This window comes from Cnephaeus nilssonii (genome assembly GCF_951640355.1).
Source record: "Cnephaeus nilssonii genome assembly, chromosome: X".
Lineage (NCBI taxonomy): Eukaryota > Metazoa > Chordata > Mammalia > Chiroptera > Vespertilionidae > Cnephaeus > Cnephaeus nilssonii.
In genome coordinates, this window is record NC_137071.1 from 37,692,473 (window position 1) to 37,717,140 (window position 24,668).

A 24,668-nucleotide genomic window follows, 5' to 3' on the forward strand; every position below is an offset into this window, starting at 1 on the left:
AACATAGATAACTGTTTTCATCCCAAATCCTTCTTTCTTTTCCAAAATCCTGATCACCAAATGGAAAAAGAGAAAAGGAACTAACATCTGTGAAATAACTCATATGTGTCAGATATCCTGCTAAGTATACTTATTCATGCTATCTCATTTAGTCTTTACAACTACTCTATAAGGTAGATAGTAGCCCATTTAACAGTGAGGAAACCATAGCTCAGAACAGATAAATGAATTTCCAGAGGTCACACAACTTGTAAATGTTAGGTCTATATGACTACAGACCTGTTGTATTTCTAACAATATAAAAGTAATTCCTGGGCCCCTTCATTCTTCAAATTCCTCTTTAACATTGCTAAGCCACTATGAACACAGTACAGGTTTCTTTCACCTGAATCATTCATCACTTAAACGACTGGCTGTAAGGAACAGTTAAAAGTTTGAATGACCCAAGGGAAGGATCTCTGCCCATTTGCTAACTCAATTTCCAAGAGCAGAGACCAACTACCAAAGTCAGTTCATCCTTATACACAGTAAAAGTATGGGGAAAAAGGAACTGAGGCCCTGTATCATTGTCTGTGTCCAAATTTTTCTTTTCTGATAAAGATGTCTGCTGTTGTATTAGAGCCCACCTTAATTCAGTATGATGTCATCTTAACTTGATTGCATCTGCAGAGACCCTATTTCCAAATAAAGTCAAGTTCACAGGAACTGAGGTTTAGGACTTGAAGATATATTTTGGTGGACACAATTCTTCCCAATACAGAAAGAAACTTCAGCTTGGGGCAGGACCAGGACTAAGCAGATTAAAGCTTAGATGACAGGGGCAGGGACCCCCCAGAGCTGGAAGAGGTAAAAAACAAAGGTAGAAGGCACCATTTGCACTTTAGCTAAGGCCCATCTGGAACTAAGGTTACAATTCTGTAGCCATAATATCTATAAAGAAAATCTACTACCTGGCTGTCCATATTGGAGCTCCTGTAGCATCGAGTTCACAATTTGGTGTGTCCAGAAACACCTTGATATAGTACCCATTTTGGAGTTTATTCTTGCTCACTCAGGGAGTGCCCCACCTACCCCTCCCTTGCATTCTGCCAGGGGGGCACTAGGAAGGAGAAGCTGAACCCATAGTGTATATACAGATTCATTGGGAGGGGGCGGAGCAGGTACAGAGAAGAGAGGCCAACATAGCTGAAAATTTGACAAAATTTGACTGTAGTTTCCTTCACAGCCCATAGGTTGTGCAAACAGCTTTGAAATGTACAGCAGCTAAGTAACTGAGGAAATTGGGTTCAATAGATTCTACAATGGAGTGAGAGGAAGTGTATGTAGATCCAGCACTGACAAAAGGGCCAGGATCCCTGTGTCCTGATTCTGCACCTACCACTGACTCCTTTTGTATCCTCAAACAAGGCTCAGTCTTTTCACCAGTAAAATGCTGAAAATAGTCACTGCCCAAGCTGCTTCTGAGTATGGTTATGAGTATCACTTGTAGGCAGAAGCATAATACAATAGGATAGTGGTTATGAGATTAATACAGCAGAGACACCGGGGGCATCAAGTGAGACCAGAAGTAAAAGCACATAGTGGGTATTCAATATATCTATGTTTTCTTTCTACTCTAGGAAGAAATCAGGGAAGACTTCCTATTTCCAGCTGACAAATGAAGGAAACCAAGAATCAAAGTGTTTGAAAATGATTTATCAAAAATCTCATATCCGATAAAGTAAAAGAACCAGGACTTTGAAAGTAGGCATTTTGCCTTCAACTTCAATGTTTTGTTCATCATATATAGTGCCTCATCTGTCATACCAGAATAGCAATAATAATAATGACAGTTAAATTAGAGAAGTTTTGCATATCCATTTATATCTGGGAAAGCACTCTGTAAAGAATAATGTCCTGTACAAATCTAAAGAATGCCTATGGTATTCCCCTTCCTCCCTCAATTTTTATTTTACTAATTCTTACTAAGGTGAGAGTTTTGAGGTACAGTCCCTTCCTGTGACAAGTGCTTTTAATAACTAATGCAAATAGCTAACATTTGTTGTACCATGACTGTTAGTCACAAACTTATAACAGTATTTAAGTGTATTTACTCATTTCATCTTTGCAACAACCCTGTAAGGTGGGTATTATTATCGCACTCATTTTAAAGATAGTCCCTAACTTCATAGGGTAGTTATGAGACAAAATAAGTTCATACAGGGAAAATGCTGAGAGTGTCTGAGCACACAATAAGCACTATATAAATGTTAGCTAGAATTATTATTACTCCCCTCATTTTCTTAATGCAAGGAGTGAGGCACAGAGAAGTTTTAGTCCCCACTGACCCTTGAAAAATCCTCCAAATGAAGGTTTCTGAAGAGACCATATCCCTGCCTTCTTACATCTTGCCCTTGAAGCTGCACCCACTCCTGGGCTACAAGAGAAGCCCTAGGCTTGGCCACAATCAATTCTGTGCCAAAGCAGCTAGAGTTTTTGGAGCCACTTAGCTCTGGAGGGTTGAATAAATACACTTCAAAAATAAAACACCCTGGAGGAAGCTGACCAAAGTCCAGTTTCCCTAGGAAACACCAAGGACCAGGTTTTTCATCTCCATTTGCATATAATGATTCATTGCAAACTTGTGGCCTTTGCTACTTACAGAATGCACTGCTTTCATATCCATTATCTCAGTTTAGCCTTATAATAGATCTACAAGGTATTTGAGGGAAGAATGAGGATTTACAGTTATCAGAGAAGGCTGCAAAAATCCAAAAGGAGAAGGAGGTTTGTCAGTAGTATTTGTGGCAGAGCCAAGACTGGAACTCTGAAAGTGCTTGAAAATGATTTATCAAAAATCTCTGGGTACCTACTTGACTTTCGCTTTCTTGTTTGTCAGGGGAAATCTTTTCCCTTCTGTGGGACTCAGTGTCCTCATCATCTGGAAAATAAAGTGATTGGACCAGATGGTCAACAGTATCTCTGACCTATATCAATGTCCCCTGACATTCAGCTTTCCTACTGCACTTTGCTTTTTGCATGGACCCCAGTGCTTGTCTGGGCTGGTGTTTAACACCCCAAAGAAAGATAACCAACATCTCCTAGCATTCAGCAGAGGGCACAAGAAGCTTGCCAAGGAGAGTTATTCTAAAACTAGCCACTGGGCGTCTCTCACTGGACTCAGGGAAACAATTATAGGCTAAGCTGGGAGGAAAGAACTAGAGAAAGGCAAAGAAAAAAGATAATTGGGAATTAACTATGCAGCCTCTGGTTCAAATGGAGAAACTGAGGCCCAGAGAAGGGAAGGACCTCTCTCAAGGTCACAAAACAAGTAGGGGGTAGAAATGACACTAGAAGCCAGTTTCCTGACCTTACACATGGCTCCTTCTACCCCATTAACTAGTTGTTGCTACAGTACTGTCTTGGATTGTTTCTCTGGATGCATGTTGTCACAATTTTTAATAATTTACCAAATTTCAATAATAATGATAACTGCTACAACTATGGATGCCCATAGTGTGTCATGAGTAGTGCTAGGCTGGGCACCTTATATACTCCGGCTCCTTCGATTCCCCACAACAGCCCTCTTAGGTAGGCAGTGTTTTGTCTCATTTTACAGATAAGAGAGCAAGTAACACACAAACCTTGGTGATTTCAAAGCCTGTGCTTTTGAAGAATACACCACAAGGTACCTCTGTGCCCAGTCCACACAGCCCTGTAGCAAGGATATGTATTCATCTGTGAACCTCTTCCTAGTGACTGGTAACCTTGGACATGAAGTACCCAATTGTAATTATCAGCTAATGGAATAATTAGATACATTTGCTTGCTTGATTGTTGGTCTTAAAACCACTGAAATGAAATTTAATCCCAGTATTATGCCAATGTTTATGTCCTTAAAGCTTACCAAAAATGGTACACTTAGGAATAGAATGCTTGTAAACATATTAATGTCCTTCTAAGAAAAAGCAATCTTATTGCTTCTGTCCTGATGGGCTAAGCTCTCTGAAAGTGGAATGTGAGGGATGACAGGACAGGTTGAGAACTATCAAGCTAGACTACCTCCCCACCACAACAACAACCAAGAAGGAAAATTTTAATTAACTACCCTTAAAATACTTTACCTTAAAATTACTGGAGAAACGATAACATACCCCCTTATAAAGACATTCTTAAGTCTCAAAACCAAATAATCTCTTCTAGTGTTTATTTAACATTCCTCCTACTACAATTCTAGCACATTTTTCTTTGTCCATGAATGGTGGTGTGGTGAGCACCTTCTTGTCACCACTATAATGAGACACTCTGAAAACTATAGACAGCTAGACTAAAGCACTAGACTTGAAGTCAAAAGTGTGATTTGAATCCAAATTCTATTACAATCTATATGACTTTGGATAAGTCACTCAACCTCTCTGAGCTTTTTTCCTCACTGGTAAAATAAGGAAAACCACTTTCACCTCACAAAGTTACTTTAAAAATTAAATCAAAACAATATATGTGACAGCACCTGTAAGAGGATGTATATAAAACTACCACTCAATGAATGCTGGGAGAAGAATATTATTCGGCTGTCTGCCTGCATTCTTCAGGTCAAATAACAAAGTCTTGTTACAAGAAGGTATTAAAGATCTTTGAGACACCAAGATAGCCTCTTTCCCTCCATAGAGAAACTGAGGTCCAGCAAGATGGCAGGACTTGTCTCAGAGTCCTACAGATAGTCAGGCACAGTATTGGGACACAAATCCAGGTCATCTGACACTCAGCTTAGAGGCTTTCCTTGATACCAATTTCTGAATTCAGCTACTGTTGGTGGGAGAGGGGAAGGTGGAAAAGAGGGGAAATGTCCCACAGGAGACCATGGCTATCTTGAGTGTCGTTAAATGACCCTGGTCATTTTGCTGGCATTCCCAGAGCTACAGTTTTGGTTCAAGGCTGAATTGAGGTGCAAGTGCAGGAATTGAGCCAAAAACGGGGAAAAAGTTGCCCTGGGATTTAGGATCAGTCAATGACTAATAGGAGCATTCCTTCCAGGACATTCCTGGCATAAGGTGAGGTTGTAGGGAGGGCACGGGAGTTTAGCTGACTTCTGGGGTACTGAATGTTTCAAATGGTGATCTGAAAAGACAGGTCCCCTCTTACCTGAATATTGGAAACTCCAGTGCAGGCCTTGCAGGCTTCACTTTCTGTATCTGCTGCATCCATACCCACATCAGTCTTGTGGGGCTTCCCTGCTTGACTGGACCTCGTGGGCCCCCTTCTGGCCTCTTGCTCTTCCATCTTGCTGAGGTTCTCCTCTAGCTTCTCCACAACAGCTTGAGTGGCAGCCCTCCTGGAGCAGGTGCCGAGCTCAGAGGACTCTCCAGCACTGTCATCTTCCTTGAGGAAGCTGACTATAGTCTCAGTATCTTCCTCAAGCTTTTCAGAGGAGCAGTGCTCCCTAGTGAAGGCACCGCTGTCATGGCAGCTATAGCCTTTCTGTGGCGTGGGATCATTCTGGAATTCAAAGGCAGTGGAGGTTAACATCCAAGCCAAGGCAGCAGTAGAACAGGGATCTTTCAAAGCTTGACCTGACATCTTCTTGCCTTCAATGTTCATTTGAAAGGTGCATGAGGCCTGTGAGGCATTGAGGTGGCAGTGCTGGTGCCTCCCAATGGCACTGTCACACAGTGCAGCCTCAGGGGGCCTGAAGGGCAAGTTGACCTGGGAGTAGTCCTGGGAAGCGGCACCCTTCAGGATGAAGCCTTGGCTGTCATGGACCAAGTAGGCCTCGTGGCGTCGGTGGCAGCGGCGTTGGCAGCCCATCTGGGACTCTTCTCGGGAGAATGCCCGCCATTTGCGGGCCACCTCAGCCATGTTGCTGAAAAACTTGACAACACCACCAAAAGGTGCAGCCTTGTCTCGGCGCAGGTGCCCAGGACTTTCCTTGTAGCCTTCTTCCACGTTCCTTTCCAAGTTGGAGCCCTCAATGGTGACCTTGAGTTCCTGAATTCTGGAGTTTCTGGCTGATATTTGTAGAGCCTCATGGTCCCCAGGGAACATGTTTTTCAGATAGCTCCTAGCCCATCTGCCGCCTCTGCCGCTAGGCTGCCCAGGGGCCTCTTTCTCACAAGGATCTTCCTCCACTTGAATACCAGAGTCTTTGAAGGTCCACACTTTCTGGTTTTCCCTATTGGGAGTGTGCACAAGCCTCTGTACCTCTGGAAGGAAGGGCTCCAGGACCTCAATGTGGCCTGCATAGGAATGGCGGAGGGGCTTTGGGGTCTGCTCAGCCTTCCTCACGTTGTAACTACTTGAGGACTCCTGGGGTTCCTGGGGCTTGCTGCTCCTAGGAGCAGTATTCTTAGAGGCCCCAATGGAAGGCTTCAATCTCTTGAAAGACTTCATCCGATCCATTAACGTGACTTTAGGTTTCAACTCTGATGACTTAGAGGTGTCTCCCAATAAAATCATGGACTGGGGTCGCTTCCCCTGACAGGAAGGCCCTTTTCTGCGACTCACAAAATTCCAGATCTTGCTGACTTTGTTTTTCTTCTTGTCTTGACCATTCTCATCCCTGGGACTCAAATCATACTGCTCAGAATCCTCCAGCTCCACATCCCCAGCCAGGCCTTCTATCTCAGGGCAGCTTTGGAAGATCTGAGTCCTGTAACCCTTGGGCACCAGCTCAGAGAAGGAGGCAGTCTGGCAGCTGGTGAGAGCTTCCATGGTCACAGCAAGTGATGGGGCCACTAAGGCACAGAGGGAGGCCTGGTCAGTGATTTCAAGCTGAAGAAACGTGAGAAAAAGGGAGGGGGAGAGAGAAAGAGGGAAAGAAAAGGGAGAGGGAGAGGGAGAGGGAGAGGGAGAGGGAGAGGGAGAGGGAGAGGGAGAGGGAGAGGGAGAGGGAGAGGGGAAGGGAGAGAGAAGAGCTAGATTAGGCAAAGCCACAAACAGGGTTCTTTACAGATCTGCCATGATCAAAAACATAGAATATACTTTGTCACCACTGAGCCACCAAATCTTTAGGGCCTGGATTGGAGGAGATGACAATTTATCTTGTGTTCTAAGAAAAGCTACCATTCCTATTTAAAATAAAATATACTTGAGAGGAACATAACTTAAAGCTACCATCATCAGACCCTGACAACTGAGCAAATATACATTTTTTAAAGCCAAAAAAAAGAAAAAGCTAAAAGGTACTTCAGAAGTCCATCATTTTGATCCTTTCATGTTCCGGGGAGGGGGACACTGAAGATCCAGAGAAAACACCTGTCTTGCCTAAGCCACAAAGTCAAGGGAGCAGCAGGTAGAAATCCAGTCCATGCTTCTTTCTAATTTGTTCCTCATTCAGGTGGGAAACCAATTGGTTGTGAGTTCACTTTTCAGATCACCTGCTCAGCACTGACCCTGCAGCTAGGGTGCTGGACTGGAACCACTGAGATGAAACAGACACATTCATCTAGTCACCAAAGCTCACAGGTTACTGGGAGAGACTAGTTGTAAAAAAGAATTATAATATAGCCTTATAAAGTGATCTTATAGAGGTATGGTCAAGGGCAGTGGAAGCTGAGAGTGAAGAAAGGCAGGGACAGTAGACTGAGGAGGTGCTGGGGCTGGGAAGAGGTGGACAGAGTGAAGATTAGGGGTCCCCAAGAATGCTTTCCAGAGCAGTAGGAACTAGATCTGGGATATCACTCCATCCAGTGCTCTTTGTCCCTCTGTCCTGCATAGCCTAAGAACAGGATTTGCTAAGAGGGAGAGAGTCAAGAAAGCAGATTGATAGGCAAAGGGAAAGGAAGGAAAGAGAGGGGAAAGTGGGCAGAACCCAGAGCCCCAAATACAGTTTCTGCCTTTTTGGTGGTTTTGCCAGGGGTCAGCTCACTCCACCAGGATCTGTTTGTTCCTCCTTCTCTACTCTCGTCTTCAAGGTTAACTTTACTCTGTGTCCTTTCTGTACTTACGTGCACGGCCTGCACAGAATCTGTTTGACTCAGAAAAAACTCAAGTTTGAAAAATAAGAAAAAGCAAGGAGTTTGGGAAACTGAGACCATAAAGGGGCAGAGAGTTGACTTAGATCACACAACGAGCCAGTGGCAGGCCAAGAAAGGAAGCCTAGTCATCCTGCCTCCCAGGCCAGGAAGGGCCCTTACCTCTGTTCCACACTCCCACCCTCATCCATAAGTTCTGTACAACTCAGGATGATAATAACATATAACATTAATAAAAACTGCACTAACTTTTTCTTTATCTACTTAGTTCTCACAACAACCTGAGGTGGGTACTATGGTCCTCCCCACTTTAAAGATGGTTCAACTGAGGTGCAGAAAGATTGAATTGTTTGCTTAAATGCTCCACAGCCATGACTAATAGAGTTGGGATTTGAGTTCACACAGTGACACCAGAGGTAGTGCCCTTAACCATTATACTATACTCCCTTGCTAGAACATGGCTATGCACACAGAGGATGGTCCATACACAAGTCTGCCTGCCTTCCTGACTGTCTGCTGACTTCCTTTGGCAGCAACAGAGCAGAATTAGACTCCTAAAAAAAGGCATCTGGACACATTGTTAGTGCCAGGGTCCAAAGTGGGGGAGGTGAGTTGATGGGAGATGACCACTATACATGATAACCCTCCTACAAAAAGACTTCCTAAATCAGGCAGGACTTGGGCATTCAGAACTCAGGACTCTTAACATTCCCCACTTTTCAATCTGGCCAGAGCTCTTCCCCTTGGGTTTTTCCCCAAATATAACCCAAAAAAGAACATGCCCTGAGAAGTTCTAGTCTTAGTCTCTAAGTATAACTAAAATAAAGAAGAACTCTGAGATCCACTAGTCCACTCCAACCACCATTGCACAAGATGAAACTGAAGCACAGAAAATTTAAGTAAAGAGCAATTAGATGCACATTGCATATTTATGTACCAACCACAGCTGCAGAGCTGGAAGGGATGTTGGAAACCATAAGGGGTTAGCTGGGCTCCTTATGCTGCAGCAGAATGACTGAAGAAGAGGAAGTCCAAGGGATCTTCCCCAGCACACAATTACTGAGTGCAAAAGTAGGGCCCAGATTCCCATTATGCAGGCCAGACCACAGTGCTCCTCCTTTGGTTCTCTCATTGCCCTAGTGTTTATAGGAAATCCACTGAAAAAAAGGGAATGCTACAAAGCTGAATTTTCCTATGGGGGAACTAAGAATGGACACAACAATTAAAGAAATCCCATTTTTACATAAACCCATTTATTCTAATCATCATTTTATAAGAGTTTTGTGAAATAATTAAGATTAACAAAAGGAATATATGAGGTGAAACCTATATCAACAAATTTGATAAGATTCATTGGACTAAAAAGACTCTTCCTAAGACAGAAGTAGAGCCATTATTATAACACACAACAACAGGGGTCTCCATTGTCACAGAGCAAACATACTCCATTCATGCCTCTATGAAGCAATATCACCCTGCATTTTGATTACCTATTTATGTGGCTGACTCACCCATAAGACCAAGAGCTTTTTCAGGACAAATACTGGATCATGTTTACTTTGCTCTCCTCAATGCTTACTAGGTATCTAACATACAGTTGGTGCTTGAGAATGAGGATATAAATCAAGAGTTAGCAAAAAAAAGGCCTGCCATCTGTTTCTGTAAAGAAAGTTTTATCGGAAATCAGCCAAACTAATTTGCTTATATATTTTATTTTTCCCCATTTTTTATTAAGGTATTATATGTGTACATATCTTACCATTGCCCCCCCACCCCACTCCCATACATGCTCTCACCCCCCAGTGTTTTTCGTCCATTGGTTATGCTTATATGCATGCATACAAGTCCATTGGATGATCTCTTATCTCCCCCACCTCTCCCTAACCTTCCCGCTGTAATTTGACAGTCAGTTTGATGCTTTACTGCCTCTGTATCTATATTTCTGTTCATCAGTTCATAATGTTCTTTATTATCCACAAATGAGTGAGATCATGTGGTATTTTTCTTTCATTGACTGGCTTATTTCACTTAGCATAATGCTCTCCAGTTCCATCCAGGTTGCTGCAAATGGTAAGAATTCCTTCTTTTTTATGGCAGCATAGTATTCCATTGTGTAGATGTACCATGCTGACGGGCCCCTAGGCTGTTTCCAAATCTTAGCTATTGTAAATTGTGCTGCTATGAACATAGGGGTGCATATATCCTTTCTGATTGGTGTTTCTAGTTTCTTAGGATATATTCCTAGAAGTGGGATTACTGGGTCAAATGGGAGTTCCATTTTTAGTTTTTTGAGGAAACTCCACACTATCCTCCACAGTGGCTGCACCAGTCTGCATTTCCACCAGCAGTGCACGAGTGTTCCTTTTTCTCCGCATCCTCACCAACACTTGTCATTTGTTGATTTATTGATGATAGCCATTCTGACAGGTGTGAGATGGTACCGCATTGTCGTTTTGATTTGCATCTCTCGGATAATTAGTGACTTTGAGCGTGTTTTCATGCGTCCCTTGGCCTTCCTTCTGTCTTCTTTCGAAAAGATTCTATTTAGGTCCGTACCCATTTTTTTATTGGATGATTTATCTTCCTTTTATTAAGTTGTATAAGTTGCCTGTAGATCTTGGAGATTAAATCTTTATCAGTGATAACATTTGCAAATATGTTCTCCCATGTAGTGGGCTTTCTTGTTGTTTTGTTGATGGTTTCTTTTGCTGTGCAAAAGCTTTTTATTTTGATGTAGTCCCATTTGTTTATTTTCTCTTTAGCTTCCATTGCAGTAGGAGCAGTATCAGTGAAGAAGTTCTTTCGGCATATGTCTGAGATTTTGCTGCCTGTGGATTCCTCTCGTATTTTTATGGTTTTCCATCTTATGTTTAAGTCCTGTATCCATTTTGAGTTTATTTTCATGTATGGTGTAAGTTGGTGGTCTAGTTTCATTTTCTTGTATGTATCTGTCCAATTTTCCCAACACCATTTGTTGAAGAGACTGCCTTGAGTCCATTGTATGTTTGTGCCTCTTTTGTCAAATATTAATTGAGCATAGTGGTTTGGGTCGATATCTGGATTCTCTATTCTATTCCATTGATCTATATGTATTTTCTTCTGCCAGTACCAGGCTGTTTTGAGAACAGTGGCTTTGTAATATACCTTGAAATATGGTATTGAGATCCCACCAACTTTATTCTTCTTTCTCAGGATTGCTGTGGCTATTCAGGGTCTTTTTTTATTCCAGATGAATTTTTGGAGAGTTCTTTCTAGGTCTGTGAAATATGCCGTTGGTGTTTTAATGGGGAGTGCATTGAATCGATAGATTGCTTTGGGTAGTATGGACATTTTAATGATGTTGAGTCTAACAATACATGAACATGGTATGTTCTTCCATCTGTTTACGTCTTCCTCTATCTCTTTTTTCAGTGTTCTGTAGTTTTCGACGTATAGGGCTTTTACCTCCTTAGTTTATTCCTAGGTATCTTAATTTTTTTTTTTTTTTGGTGCAATGGTAAATGGGATTGCTTTTTTAGTCTCTCTTTTTGTAAGTTCACTATTGGTGTATAGAAATGCCATAGATTTCTTGGCGTTAATTTTGTATCCTGCTACATTGCCGAATTCATTTATTAAGTCTATTAGTTTTTTGATGGAGTCTTTTGGTTTTTTTAATGTACAATAACATGTCATTCGCAAATAAGGACAGCTTTACTTCTTCTTTTCCAGTTTGAAGGCCTTTTATTTCTTCTTTTTGTCTAATTGCAATGGCTAATACTTCCAGTACTATGTCGAACAGGAGTGGTGAGAGTGGGCATCCCTGTCTTGTTCCTGTTCTTAGAGGAAATGGTTTTAGTTTTTGCCCATTGAGTATGATGTTAGCTGTGGATTTATCATATATAACTTTTATTATGTTGAGGTATGATCGTTTTATTCCCACCTTTTTGAGAGTTTTTATCAAGAAAGGGTGTTGGATTTTGTCAAATGCTTTTTCTGCATCTATTGATATGACTGTGTGATTTTTATCTCTCAATTTTTTATGTGATGTATCACGTTTATTGATTTGCGGATATTATACCATCCTTGCATTCCTTGGATAAGTCCTACTTGGTCATGGTTTATGATCTTTCTGATGTATTGCTGGATCTGATTTGCTAGAATTTTGTTGAGGATTTTGGCATCTATGTTCATGAGGGATATTGGTCTGTAATTCTCTTTCACTGTGTTGTCTTTATCTGGTTTTGGTATTAGGGTGATGCTGGCTTCATAGAAGGAGCTTGGAAGTGTTCCTTACTCTTGAAATTTTTGGAATAGTCTGAGGAGGATAGGTTTCAGTTCTTCCTTGAATGTTTGGTAAAACTCCCCCGTTAAGCCGTCTGTTCCTGGGCTTTTGTTTGCTGGGAGCTTTTTGGTGACGGCTTTGTTTCTTCCACAGTCATCGGCCTATTGAGATTTTTAGAATCTTCCCAATTGAGTTTTGGAAGGTTGTATTTTTCTAGGAATATGTACATTTCCTCTAGGTTGTCAATTTTTTTGGAATTTAGTTGTTCATAATATTTTTTAACAATCCTTTTTATTTCTGTGGGGTGTGTTGTTATTTCACCTCCCTCATTTCTGATTTTGTTTATTTGGGTGCTCTCTCTTTGCTTCTTGGTGAGCCTGGCTAGAGGTTCATCAATCTTGTTTATCTTTTCAAAGAACCAGCTCTTGGATTTGTTGATCTTTTGTATTGTTTCTTTGGTCTCTATGTCGTTTATCTCCTCTCTGATCTTTATTATTTCCTTCCTTCTGCTTACACTGGGATTTTCTTGTTGCTCTCTTTCTAACTCTTTGAGTTGTAATTTAGGTAATTTATTACCATTGTTTCTTGTTTTTTTACAGTGGGCTTGTAGAGCTATGAACTTCCTTCTCAAGACTGCTTTTGCTGTGTCCCATAGATTTTGGATTGTTGTGTTTTCATTGTGATTTGTTGCCGTGATGTTTTTTTATTTCTTCCTTGATCTCTCTGGTAACCCAGTCATTGTTTAATAGCATTCTGTTTAGTGTCCATGTGTTTGATTTTTTTTGGATTGTTTTTATTGTAGTTGATTTCCAGTTTTATGACACTGTGATTTGAGAAGATGCTTGATATGATTTCTATCTTCTTGAATTTGAAGAGACTTTGCCTATGAGCCAACATATGGTCTATCTTTGAAAATGACCCATGTGCACTTGAGAAGAATGTATATTCTGTGGCTTTGGGGTGAAATGTTCTGAAGATGCCAATTAATTCCATCTGGTCTAGTGAGTCATTTAAGATTGATGTTTCTTTGCTGATTTTTTTGTTTTGAGCATTTGTCCAATGGTGATAGTGGGGTATTAAAATCCCCTACTATAACTGTATTGTTGTCAATCTCTCCCTTGATATTCTCCAGAAGTTTTTTTATGTATTTGGGTGCTCCTGTATTGGGTGCGTATATGTTTACCAGAGTTATTTCTTCTTGTCGGATTGCTCCCTTTAGTATTATGAAATGGCCTTCCTTATCTCTTGTTATGTCCTTCACTTTGAGATCTAATTTGTCAGATATAAGTATTGCTACCCCAGCTTTTTTTCATTTCCATTCGCCTGAAAAACCTTTTTCCATCCTTTTACCCTCAGTCTGTGTCCGTTTCTTTTTCTGAGGTAGGTTTTTTGTAGACAGCAGATATATGGGTCTTGTTTACTTATCCAATCCGTTACAGTATGTCTTTTGATTGGGGCATTTAATCCATTTACATTTAAAGTTATTATTGACAGGTACTTGTTTGTTGCCATTTTTATTCTATACCCCTGTGTTCCTTCTTCGCTTCCTATTTCTTTTTTTACAGCAGACCCTTCAGCATTTATTGCATTGCTGGTTTGGTGGTAATAAATTCCCTTAGTTCTTTTTTGTCTGTGAATCTCCTGATTTCACCTTCAATTTTTATTGATAGCCTTGCTGGGTACAGTATTCTTGGATTCCGAACCTTCCTTTGCCTGACTTTGTCTATTTCATTCCATTTCCTTCTGGCCTGATGAGTTTTTGTTGAGAAATCAGTTGCTAGTCTGATGGGGGTTCCTTTGTATGTAACTTTCTGTCTCTCTCTGGCCGCTTTTAAGTTTCTTACTTTGTTGTTGGTGTTTGCCAATTTAATTCCAATGTCCCTTGGCATCAGTCTTTTGGGGTTCATTTTGCTTGGGACTCTGTGAGCTTCTTGGATTTGTGTGCATTTTTTTCTTCCCTACATCAGGGAATTTTTCTGTCATTATTTCTTTAAAGAGGTTTTCTATTCCTTGCTCAGTTTCCTCTCTTTCTGGAACCCCTATTATGCAGATATTGTTTTGTTTTGTGTTATCCCAAAGTTCCCTTGGGCTCTCCTCCTGCTTCTTAATTTTTTTTTTTCTAGAAGCTGTTCTACTTGGGTATTTTTTCCCACCTTGTCTTCAAGCTTACTGATGCGGTTCTCTGCTTTTTCTAGTCTATTCTTGATGCTTCTATTGAGTTCTTTACAGCAGCGATGTCATTTTTCATTTTTTCTTGGTTCTTCATTTCCTCTTGGTTCTTACTCATATTGTCAAATTTGTCTTCCATTCTTTTCAGCCACTTTATGACCATTTCTCTGAATTCTTTCTATGACAGGTTGCTTGCCTCCATTTCATTTACTTCCTTTTCTGGTGATGCCTGCTTTTCTTTCCTATGGGGACTGTTTCTTTGTCTCCCCAGGGTCTCTCTTCTTTGGATGTCTGGTTATGTAGTTTTCTTTCTCCTTTCCGTGGTGGAGTGTAGAGCTCCTCTGAATGCGTGTGTTTAGGCCAATTTGGGACCGGTGTTCGGGAGTTCGCAGCTGTTCGGTGCGTGCCGCAATTGTTGATTTTCAGGCTTCCAAAAACATCCACTTTCCCCTTCAAGATGGCGTGGTCTCCGCTTCTGAACTGGTGGCTCTGGGAGGGAACCCAGCAGCAGTGGTGGCTGCCCCATCAGGGGATCCCCGTCCAGCAGTCCCCCACCTTCTCCTAGAGTATAGCTGTCCCTTAACTCGCCAACAAACACTCCCCGTGCGACCCTCAGCTGTTCTTTCTTTCTGCTCCGGGAAAAGGCTCGGGACATGTCTGTTTATTCCACCTCCATTTTTTCGGTCCTGTCTGACTCTTATTTTATTTTTAAAAAAATTATTTTTATTGATTTCAGAGAGGAATGGAAAAGGGGAGAGAGATAGAAACATCAATGATGAGAGAGAATCATTGAATGGCTGCCTCCTGCATGCCCCCATCTGGGGATTGAGTACACAACCCGGGTATGTGCCCTTGATGGGAATCGAACTTGGGACCCTTCAGTCCACAGACTGATGATCTATCCACTAAGCAAACCGACTAGGGCTTACATAATTTATATGGTTGCTTTTGTGCTACAAAAGCAGAATGAGTAGTTTCAATTGAGACTGCATGGCCCTCAAAAGTCTAAAATATTGTTATCTGGTCCTTTACAAAAAAAGTTTGCTTACTCCTACTGCATTTACATGTATATATAGCTTATCAATTTTACATTCCTCTAGTGTGGACATTTATGGATTCATTTTACAGATAGTCACAATGTCACAATAGGACTTAGAGGAGTGAACTAGTTTGTATCACTGAAATAATTCCACACACATAGGTAAGATTTAGCAATGGAAAAATTTTTTTACCCATTTTTCTTTTATTTGTTTTAATTTTTGACTCTATTACAAATGCCCCCTTCCCACCTTCACCACATTATTGTCTGTGCCCATGAGCTATACATATATATTCTTTGGTTTATCTCTTCTCATCCTCCCCCCTCTCCTTCCCTCTGATATCTGTCAGTCTGTTCCATTTAGCAATGGGAAAAAAATTTTATTTGTCTAATTAAAGCTCCTGTTCCCACCAGCAATGAGTGGCAGAGCTAGGACAAGAACAATGGGCATATATGGTGCCAAATTCCATGCTTACTTTCCTGCACCTGACTCTTTCTTTAGGATCCTCAAGTAGGATAATGAAAGACAACTCATTGATAATTCTTACCAAGTTACCATTAAATGATACAAGACTTGCTTAAGTCAATAGGCACTCATTCTCCAATTCACTTGAAATCTGAACATAGTTCTAAATATCAAGCAATATTGCAAATGGCTTTCTATGTCACATATATACTGTGAGTGTTAAATGAGATGTATCCTAACACAATAAGGGTGATAAAGACTAATCAGCACTTAACCTGAACCAATCACTGGACTAAGCAGTTTTTTAATATCGCAAATACAGCTACAAAGTATTATGATCCCCATTTTAAATGCAAAAGAGAGGACTCAGTAGAGAAGTAACACACCCAAGGTCACACCTAGAGCCAGGATTTGAACTGGGTCTGTTTTATGTCAGAGCCTGTGATCTTTTTTTTATTTTTCTATGAAAGCAATTTTTATTTTAAACACTACAAAATAGACATATACAATATGTCAAACTGCTCAGTAGACTTTGGTCAAGGAGCAGTACTGGAAAGTGATAAAATAAAAATTTAAGTGGCATTTTTTATTTATTGTGGACACTGACACATGAGAAAATGTCAATTTCATTTGGAGCAGTTGCAGTTAAAAAGGATCCCTGACAGGAACTGAGAACAGGTGGTGGTGCTCAGAGTTCAAGATCCCAGTGAGTCACCAGCAGGACTTGTTTAAAATGCAGAATTCTAGCCTCTACCCCCAGGGAGGCAGATTAGGTGGATCTGGGATAGAACTCAGGAATATACATTTTAACAAGCACTCAGTAGAGTCTGACCCAGGCCCTTTGAGGACCACACCTAATCCTACTGGATTGGAGGGGCTAAAGTCTCATCTCCCGAGAATGTCTGTTTGCTGTAGTACCATGCCCCCCTTTTCTCCTCCTGTGTCTTCTCAGTGGTGGCAGTGACTACTTGTCACTCCACAAGATATATATGGATCAGGAATTAGAGGTAAGAGTGGAAACCAGGGAGATGAAAGAAACTCCATCACTCATTCAACATTGAGAGAGCTGAGATTCAGCCAGTATGCTAGTGAACAGCAAGAAATTGTATACTTCTTGGAAAATAGTCTCCACCCTGAATATCCCCAAACCCTAATACTTCTCTGCTAGTAGGTGCCCCCGATTAAACTCTCTATAGAATGGGATCAATAGCACCTTTTTTCATTTTCAGATTTTAAAATTTTACTTCTGAGCCTGTAATCTTTAATCACCATCCACACTGTTCATCAAAGTATAAGTGTCTGGCACATCATACCACTAAATTATCAATTTCTGGGATTATGTTTTACTTTATTTTATTAAAAATTAATTTTATTGATTTTTAGACAAAGAAGAGGGGAGATGAAGGGAGAAACATCAATGCTAGACCAAAGTATCAATTGGCTGCCTCCTGCACACACTCTTCTTTTCACTTCTCATTCCTCCTCTTGGGTCCTTATCTGTCAGCAACTGCTGGGTATCGAGCCCTGCAACTTGGGCATGTGCCCTGACTGAGAATGAAACCGGTAACTTTTTTGTGCACAGAATGATGCTCAACTAACTGAGCCACACTGGCCAGGGTTTACTTTATTTTTTATCAGCAGCTATCATTTAGTGAATGTTTGCTATGTAGACAGCATTGTGCTATGCAATTTCTTAATTATTAACTGGCTGAATCTTTACAACCACACAATGAAGTTGGTACTATTATTATCTCAAATTTCAACTGAGGAACTAAGGTACAGAAAAACTAAGAAACTTGACAAAAGTCATGCTGATAGCATAGGGTTGGCATTAACAATTTGCTTTTATATAAAATATTTAAATATTTTAAAAGCTTCAGTATTGAATTAGGTTTACTTCAGCTACCTAGAAAACCATGTCTATGGAAAGATTCATTCCACCAAATAGAAAAAATAAGAAATATCTTTATATAGGTTTTATACATCAAAAAAGGATTAACCTCAAATATCTGTATTATTAAAAATCAAGTTACCTTTTACAACTGCTATGCTGGATTAGATGTCTCAAAATTCAAGACTAAATCTGGTTTAGTCCTGGTGACTTCACAGGTACCTGCTTTAAATTACTTTGGCAGTGAAATAACTGATCTGGTTTCCTGAAATAGTTTCAAAATAAATCACTGCTTTTAGATGTCTTGTGTGTACCACTTACAACTGAAAACATTTAGTACTGGGTTGTTAATAATTCATATGTATTATGTGAATATCGATAAATAAGTAGGCACTCTTTTCACAGGAAAATATTAACTAAAGTTGTCCAAATTAGTTATTAAAATTATGACTGAAATTATTTCATTTCACCCTGACAAAAGTCGAGATATGTGACTAAAGCAAGCATACTCATGTCATATTTCTAGTCCTTTTTTGTCTAGTTTCCATGGAATCATGTCCAGTGTGTCTACTATTAGCAGATGCTGACAGGGCCACAAGAGGAGGAATGAGAGGTGAAAAGAAGAGTGGAATGCTGGGAATGTGGCAAAAGGAAGAGGGGCTCAGCACTTGGAACAACAAAAAAGAAACTTTTACAGTGAATTTTAATTGAGGATGAATGGTCTGAAACTGCAAAGGGAGTGATGAAGGGTAACAGGAAGAACATTACCTAATATAAGCAGCTGGCTTATGGGGGTGGGGGTAGAATAGATTTTTTGTGGATGACTTACTGCTTTTCCATGTTGTCAGCAATATTGGAAAATAAAAATGCTCATATATGATTCAACCCTGTCTCTGCTTAATTGGCTCAAGTAGTGACAGCCAGTACAGACCCATTTCGTTGTCCAGTTTCATAGCTCTGAAATTTAGGTCTTTTATTCATTTTTAGTTAATTTTAGTAAATCACTGAAGTAAAATTCCAACTTCATTCTTTTGTATATGCCTATCCAATTGTCTTAGCATCATTCATTGAAAAGACTATTATTTTCCCAATGGATGGGCTTGGCAACTTTGCGGAAAATCAGTTGAATTTAGATGTTGTTGTTTTTTTCTGGACTCTCAAAATCTATACCATTAATCTATCCTTGTGCCAGTGCCACACTCTTGATAATTGTTGCTTTCTTGTAAATATAAAATTCAAGATTTCTGAATCCTCCTATTTTGTTCGTTTCCCCAAAAATTGGCCATTTTGGTTCCCTTGCAATTCCGCATAAATTTTAGAACCTACCTGTCTTGGTCTTACTACAAAGAAATCAGCTGGCATTCTTTTTTTTAAATTGAATTTATTATGGTGACAATAGTTGGCTAAACGATACAAGTATCAAGCGTACAACTCAATAAAACATCATCTGCAAACTGCTTTGTGCACCCAGTGTCCCAAGCAAAGTCTCTTTCCATCCCCATTGCTCCCCGCCCCCTGCATTTGCCCAACGGCACCTCACCATCATCCTTTCCTGCTGGCTGTCACCACACTGTTGTCTGTGTCTATGTGCCCTGCATGTATATTTTCTTTGGTTAATCCCTTCATCTTCTTTCATCCAGTCACGCTCCCCCATCACCTCTGACAACTATCTGTTCCATGTATCCATGCCTCTTTCTATTTTGTTAGTCAGTTTATTTGGTTTATTAGATTCGACATATAGATGAGTTTATATGGTACTTGCCTTTCTCTGACTGGCTTATTCCACTGAGTTTAATAATCTCCAGGTCTATCCATGGTGTCCAAAAAGTAAGATTTCCTTTTTTTTTATGGCTGAGTACTATTTCATGGTATAAATGTACCACAGCATTCCTCTCCCCCCCCCCCCCCCCCATTTTCTACTCATGGGCATTTGGGCTGTTTCCAGATTTTAGCTATTATAAATAATGTTGCAATGAACATAAGGGTGCATACATTCTTTTGAATTCGTGTTTTGGGATTCTTAGGATATATTCCCAGAAGTGGCATCTCAAGGTCAAAGGCAGTTCCATTTTTAAAGTTTTGAGGAAACTCCATACTGTTTTCCACAGTGGCTGCACCGGTCTGCATTCCCATCAACAGTGCACAAAGGTTCCCTTTTCTCCACATTCTCGCCAGCACTTGTCATTTGTTGATTTATTGATGGTAGCCATTCTGACAGGTGTGAGAAGATACATCATTGTAGTTTTAATTTGTATCTCTCTAATGATTCGTGACATTAAGCATTTTTTCATATGTCTCTTGGCCATGTGTGTGCCCTCTTTTTTTTATCATCACCCAAGGACACACTTAGAGAGAGGAGAGAGGGAAACATCGATATGAGCGAGAAATAGAACTGTTGCCACAAACAGGGATCAAATCTGCAACCCAGGTATGTGCCCTGACCAGGAATAAATCAGCAACATTTTAGTGCACAGGACGACACTGAACCAACTGAGCCACTCCAGCCAGGCTGTATGTCCTCTTTGGAGAAGTGTCTATTGAGGTCCTTTGATATTTTTTAATTGGATTGTTTGTCTTCCTGGTGTTGAGTTGTTTAACTCAAGTTCTTGATATATTTAGGAAATTAAGCCCTTGTCAAATGTATCTTAGCAAATATGTTCTCCCATATACTCATTTCCCTTTTCATTTTGTTTGTGGTTTATTTTGCAGTGCAAAACCTTTTTTAGTTTGATGTACTCCCATTTGTTCATATTTTCCTTTGTTTCCCTTCTCCCAAAAGATATATTGGCAAAAGATTTTGCTATGAGAAATGTCTGAAATTTTACTTTCTATGTTTTCTTCTAGAATATTCATGGTTCTGTGACTTCCATATAAGTATTTCATATATTTTGAGTTTATTTTTGTATATAGTGCAAAATGATGGTCTAGCTTCATTTTTTTGCATATATCTGTTCAATTTTCCAACACCATTTATTGAAGAGACTATCTTTACTCCATTGTATGTTCCTACCACCTGTGTCAAATATTAATTGCCCATATTGGCATGAGTCAATTTCTTGGGTGTCTATTCTGTTCTGTTCATCTATATGCCTGTTCTTGTGCCAGTACCAGGCTGTTTTGATTATGATTGCATTGTAGTACAGTTTGATATCTGGTATTGTGATCCCTCCAACTTGGTTCTTTTTCAATATTGTTGAAGCTATTTGGTGTCTTTTTAGCTTCCCTATAAATTTTTGCAATGGTTTTTCTAGATCTGTGAAATATGCTATTGGTTTTTTAATAGAAATTGTGTTAATTCTATAGATCGCTTTGGGCATAGTATGGACATTTCAATTATGTTAATATTACCAATCCATGAACATAATTTGTGCTTCCCCTTATTTGTTTATTCTTCAATTTCTTTCTTTAGTGTCCTATAATTTTATGAGCACAGGTATTTTATCTCCTTGGTTAAATATATTCTTAGGTACCTTATTTCTTTTGTAGCCATAGCAAATGGGTATGTTTTCAGTTTTTTTTTTTAACCATTTGCACTTGGATGTCGAGTGTGACTCGACACTGTTAGCATTAGAAAAAAGGAATCGAGAAAAAAGCAAGCGAGTGCAAAGGGTTAAATATCTTTATTGTTGAAAGTATTAGAGGTGTCCTTTTTGTTTGTTTTTCCCATTGACCTCCTCCACCCTGCACCACCCCTCCCAGACCTTCACCATTCTATTTTCTGTGCCTATGGGATATGCATATAGACATATAAGTTTTTCCCTTTTAATCACTCCCCAGCCATCCCTCTGAAATTCGTCCATCTGTTCCATGCTTCTAAGTCTCAGTATCTATATTGTTTGTTCATCAGTTCATTTTGTTCATTAGATATCACATGAGTGAAATCATGTGATACTCTTTCTCTGACTGGCTTATTGCATTTAGCATAATACCTCCAGATCCATCCATGCTTTTTCAAATGGCAAGAGTTCTTTTTTTTTTTAATAGTCTTGCAGTATTTCATTGTGTACATGTACCAAAGCTTTTATATCCACTCATCTGCTGATGGATACTTGGGTTATTCCCAAATTTTAGCTATTATAAATTGTGCTGCTATGAACATAGGGGTGCATATATTCTTTCTGCTTATTGTCTCTGGTTTCTTAGGATATATTCCTAGTAGTGGGACTTAGAGGGTTAACTGTAAATGCAGGCAGATAGGGCAGTGGTCCAGTGGGAAAACAAAAGCAGGTTGAACTTAGGCAGGGGAAGACACAACAGTTTGAGCAGCCTAATCACAGAAACCAACCATGCAGAAATAATGAAATGTTTCTGGACTCAAAGAGGGAGGCATAGGAAAATAAGAGAGGGTCTGCAACAATAAGATGAACTGGCACACAGAAACAGAGAAAGTTCAGCATAGGAAAAGAGAAAGAGCACTTAGAAACAGGGAAAGTTCAGGTCCATTGTGGGCAAGAACAATTGAGGGAATCCATCAGGTGACAACACGGAGAGATATAGAAGCAGGTTTGTAGCAAATATATACCCCTGGACTACAAGGCTTTGGGGGGCAGCCAATTATTGCCCCCCCTCCCCATGAGGGGGGGTCTGAATCTACTTATAATAAAATTTCCACACTTTTGATTAAATCTTCTGGTTCGTGGAACTCATTCTTTGGCGTCGCGAAACAGGACCCTAGAAAAAAACGTGGCTCACCATTCTGGTTATCAGGATCACCGGGTCAAATGGTAGTTCCACATTTAATTTTTTAAATTTCTTTATTGATTAAGGTATTACATATGTGTCCTTATCCCCCCATTACCCCCCATCCTCCCCACTCATGCCCTCACCCCCTGTTGTCTGTGTCCCTTGGTTAGGCTTATCAATTGACGCAGAAAAAGTATTTGAAAAAATCCAACACCCTTTCTTGATAAAAACTCTCAGCAAGATGGGAATAGAAGGATCATACCTCAACATAATAAAAGCCATATATGACAAACCCACAGTCAACATCATACTCAATGGGCAAAAACTGAAACCATTTCCCCTAAGAACAGGAACAAGACAGGGATGCCCACTCTCACCACTCCTGTTCGACATAGTACTGGAAGTATTAGCCATTGCAATCAGACAAGACGAAGAAATAAAAGGCATCAAAATTGGAAAAAAGTTGTAAAACTGTCATTATTTGCAGATGACATGATACTGTACATAGAAAACTCTAAATACTCCATCAAAAAATTATTAGACTTAATAAATGAATTCGGCAACATACCAGGATACAAAATTAACTCCAAATCTATGGCATTTCTATACACCAATAATGAACTTACAGAAAGAGAGACTAAAACAGCAATCACATTTAAATTTTTGAGGAAACTCCATACTGTTTTTCATAGAGGCTGCACCAGTCTGAATTCCTACCAGCAGTGTACTAGAATCCCTTTCACCATATCCTAGCTAACACTTGTTATTTGTTGATTTGTGGATGATAGCCATTCTGACAGGTTTGAGGTGATAACTCATTGTCATTTTAATTTGCATCTCTCATATGATTAGTGACTTTTACCATTTTTTCATGTCTCTTGGCCATCTATATGTCCACTTTGGAGAGTGTCTATTTAGGTCCGCTGCCCATTTTTTAATTCAATTTTTTGTCTTAACTTTTGTTAAGTTGTATGAGTTCCTTATATATTTTGGAAATTAACCCCTTATTGAATGTATCATTGGGAAATATGTCCTCCCATGCAGTGGGCTTCCTTTTCATTTTGTTGATGGTTTCTTTTGCTGTGCAGAAGCTTTTTATTTTGATGTAGTCCCATTTGTTTATTTTCTCCTTAGTTTCCATTGTCCTAGGAGATGTATCAGTAAACATATCGCTATGAGAGATGTCTGAGATTTTGCTGCCTATGGTTTCTTCTGTGATTTTTATGTTTTCATGACTTACATTTAAGTCTTTTATCCATTTTCAGTTTATTCTTGAGTGTGTGATGAAAGTTGGAGGCTTATTTTCTTTCTTTTCTTTTCTTTCTTTCGTTCTTTCTTTCTTTCTTTCTTTCTTTCTTTCTTTTTTTTCTTTTCTTTTTTTCTTTCTTTTTTTTTTTTTTTTTTTTTGCATTACCTGTCCAATTTTCCCAACAACATGTATTGAAAAAAACTGTATTTACTCCATTGTATGCTCTTGCCTCCTTTGTCAAATATTAATTGAGCATAATGACAGGTCAATTTCTGGGTTCTCTGTTCTGTTCCATTGATCTACTAGTATATGTCTGTTCTTGTGTCAGTACCAGGCTGTTTTGATTACAGTGGCTTTGTAGTATAACTGGATATCTGGTATTGTAACTCCTCCAACTTTGTTCTTTTTCAAGATGGCGAAGGCTATTCAGGGTCTTTTTGGGTTCCACATAAATTTCTTTAGTGTTTGTTCTAGATCTATGAAATAGGCCATTGGTATTTTAATAGAAATTGCATTGAATCTATAGATTGCTTTGCATAGTATGGAAATTTTAATGAGGTGAATTAAACCAAACCATGAACATGGTATGTTCTTCTACTTGTTTATACCTTCCTCTATCTCTTTTTCCAATAACATATTAGTTTTTCAGGTACAAGTCATTTACATCCTTGGTTAAGTTTATTTCTAAGTATTCTAACTTTGTTGTTGCAAGGACAAATAGGATTGTTTATTTTTTAGTTTCTCTTTCTGACAGTTCATTATTGGGGTATAAAAATGTCATAGATTTCTGTGTTTTAATTTTGTATACTGCTATATCGCTGAATTCCTTTATTAAATCTACTGGTTTTTTTTTAATCTGTAGGGTTTTCTATGTATAATATCATATAACCTGCGAACAATGACAGTTTTACTTCCTCTTTTACAATTTGGATGCCTTTTATTTTTTCTTTCTGTCTGATTG

General features: G+C 39.5%; 1 protein-coding gene across 3 annotated transcripts in view; it reads right to left on the reverse strand.

Moving 5' to 3' along the window:
• The window catches only part of ARHGEF9 (Cdc42 guanine nucleotide exchange factor 9), a 387,554-nt gene extending 382,222 nt beyond the window's left edge, over positions 1 to 5,332 (reverse strand). For all 3 annotated transcript variants that reach the window (XM_079764371.1, XM_079764370.1, XM_079764372.1), the window contains exon 1: positions 5,122 to 5,332. In XM_079764371.1, the coding sequence (XP_079620497.1) occupies positions 5,122 to 5,259 (138 nt within the window). In that variant the 5' untranslated portion in view covers positions 5,260 to 5,332. The remainder of the gene's footprint in view (positions 1 to 5,121) is intronic.
• Between the last annotated feature and the right edge of the window lie 19,336 nt (positions 5,333 to 24,668).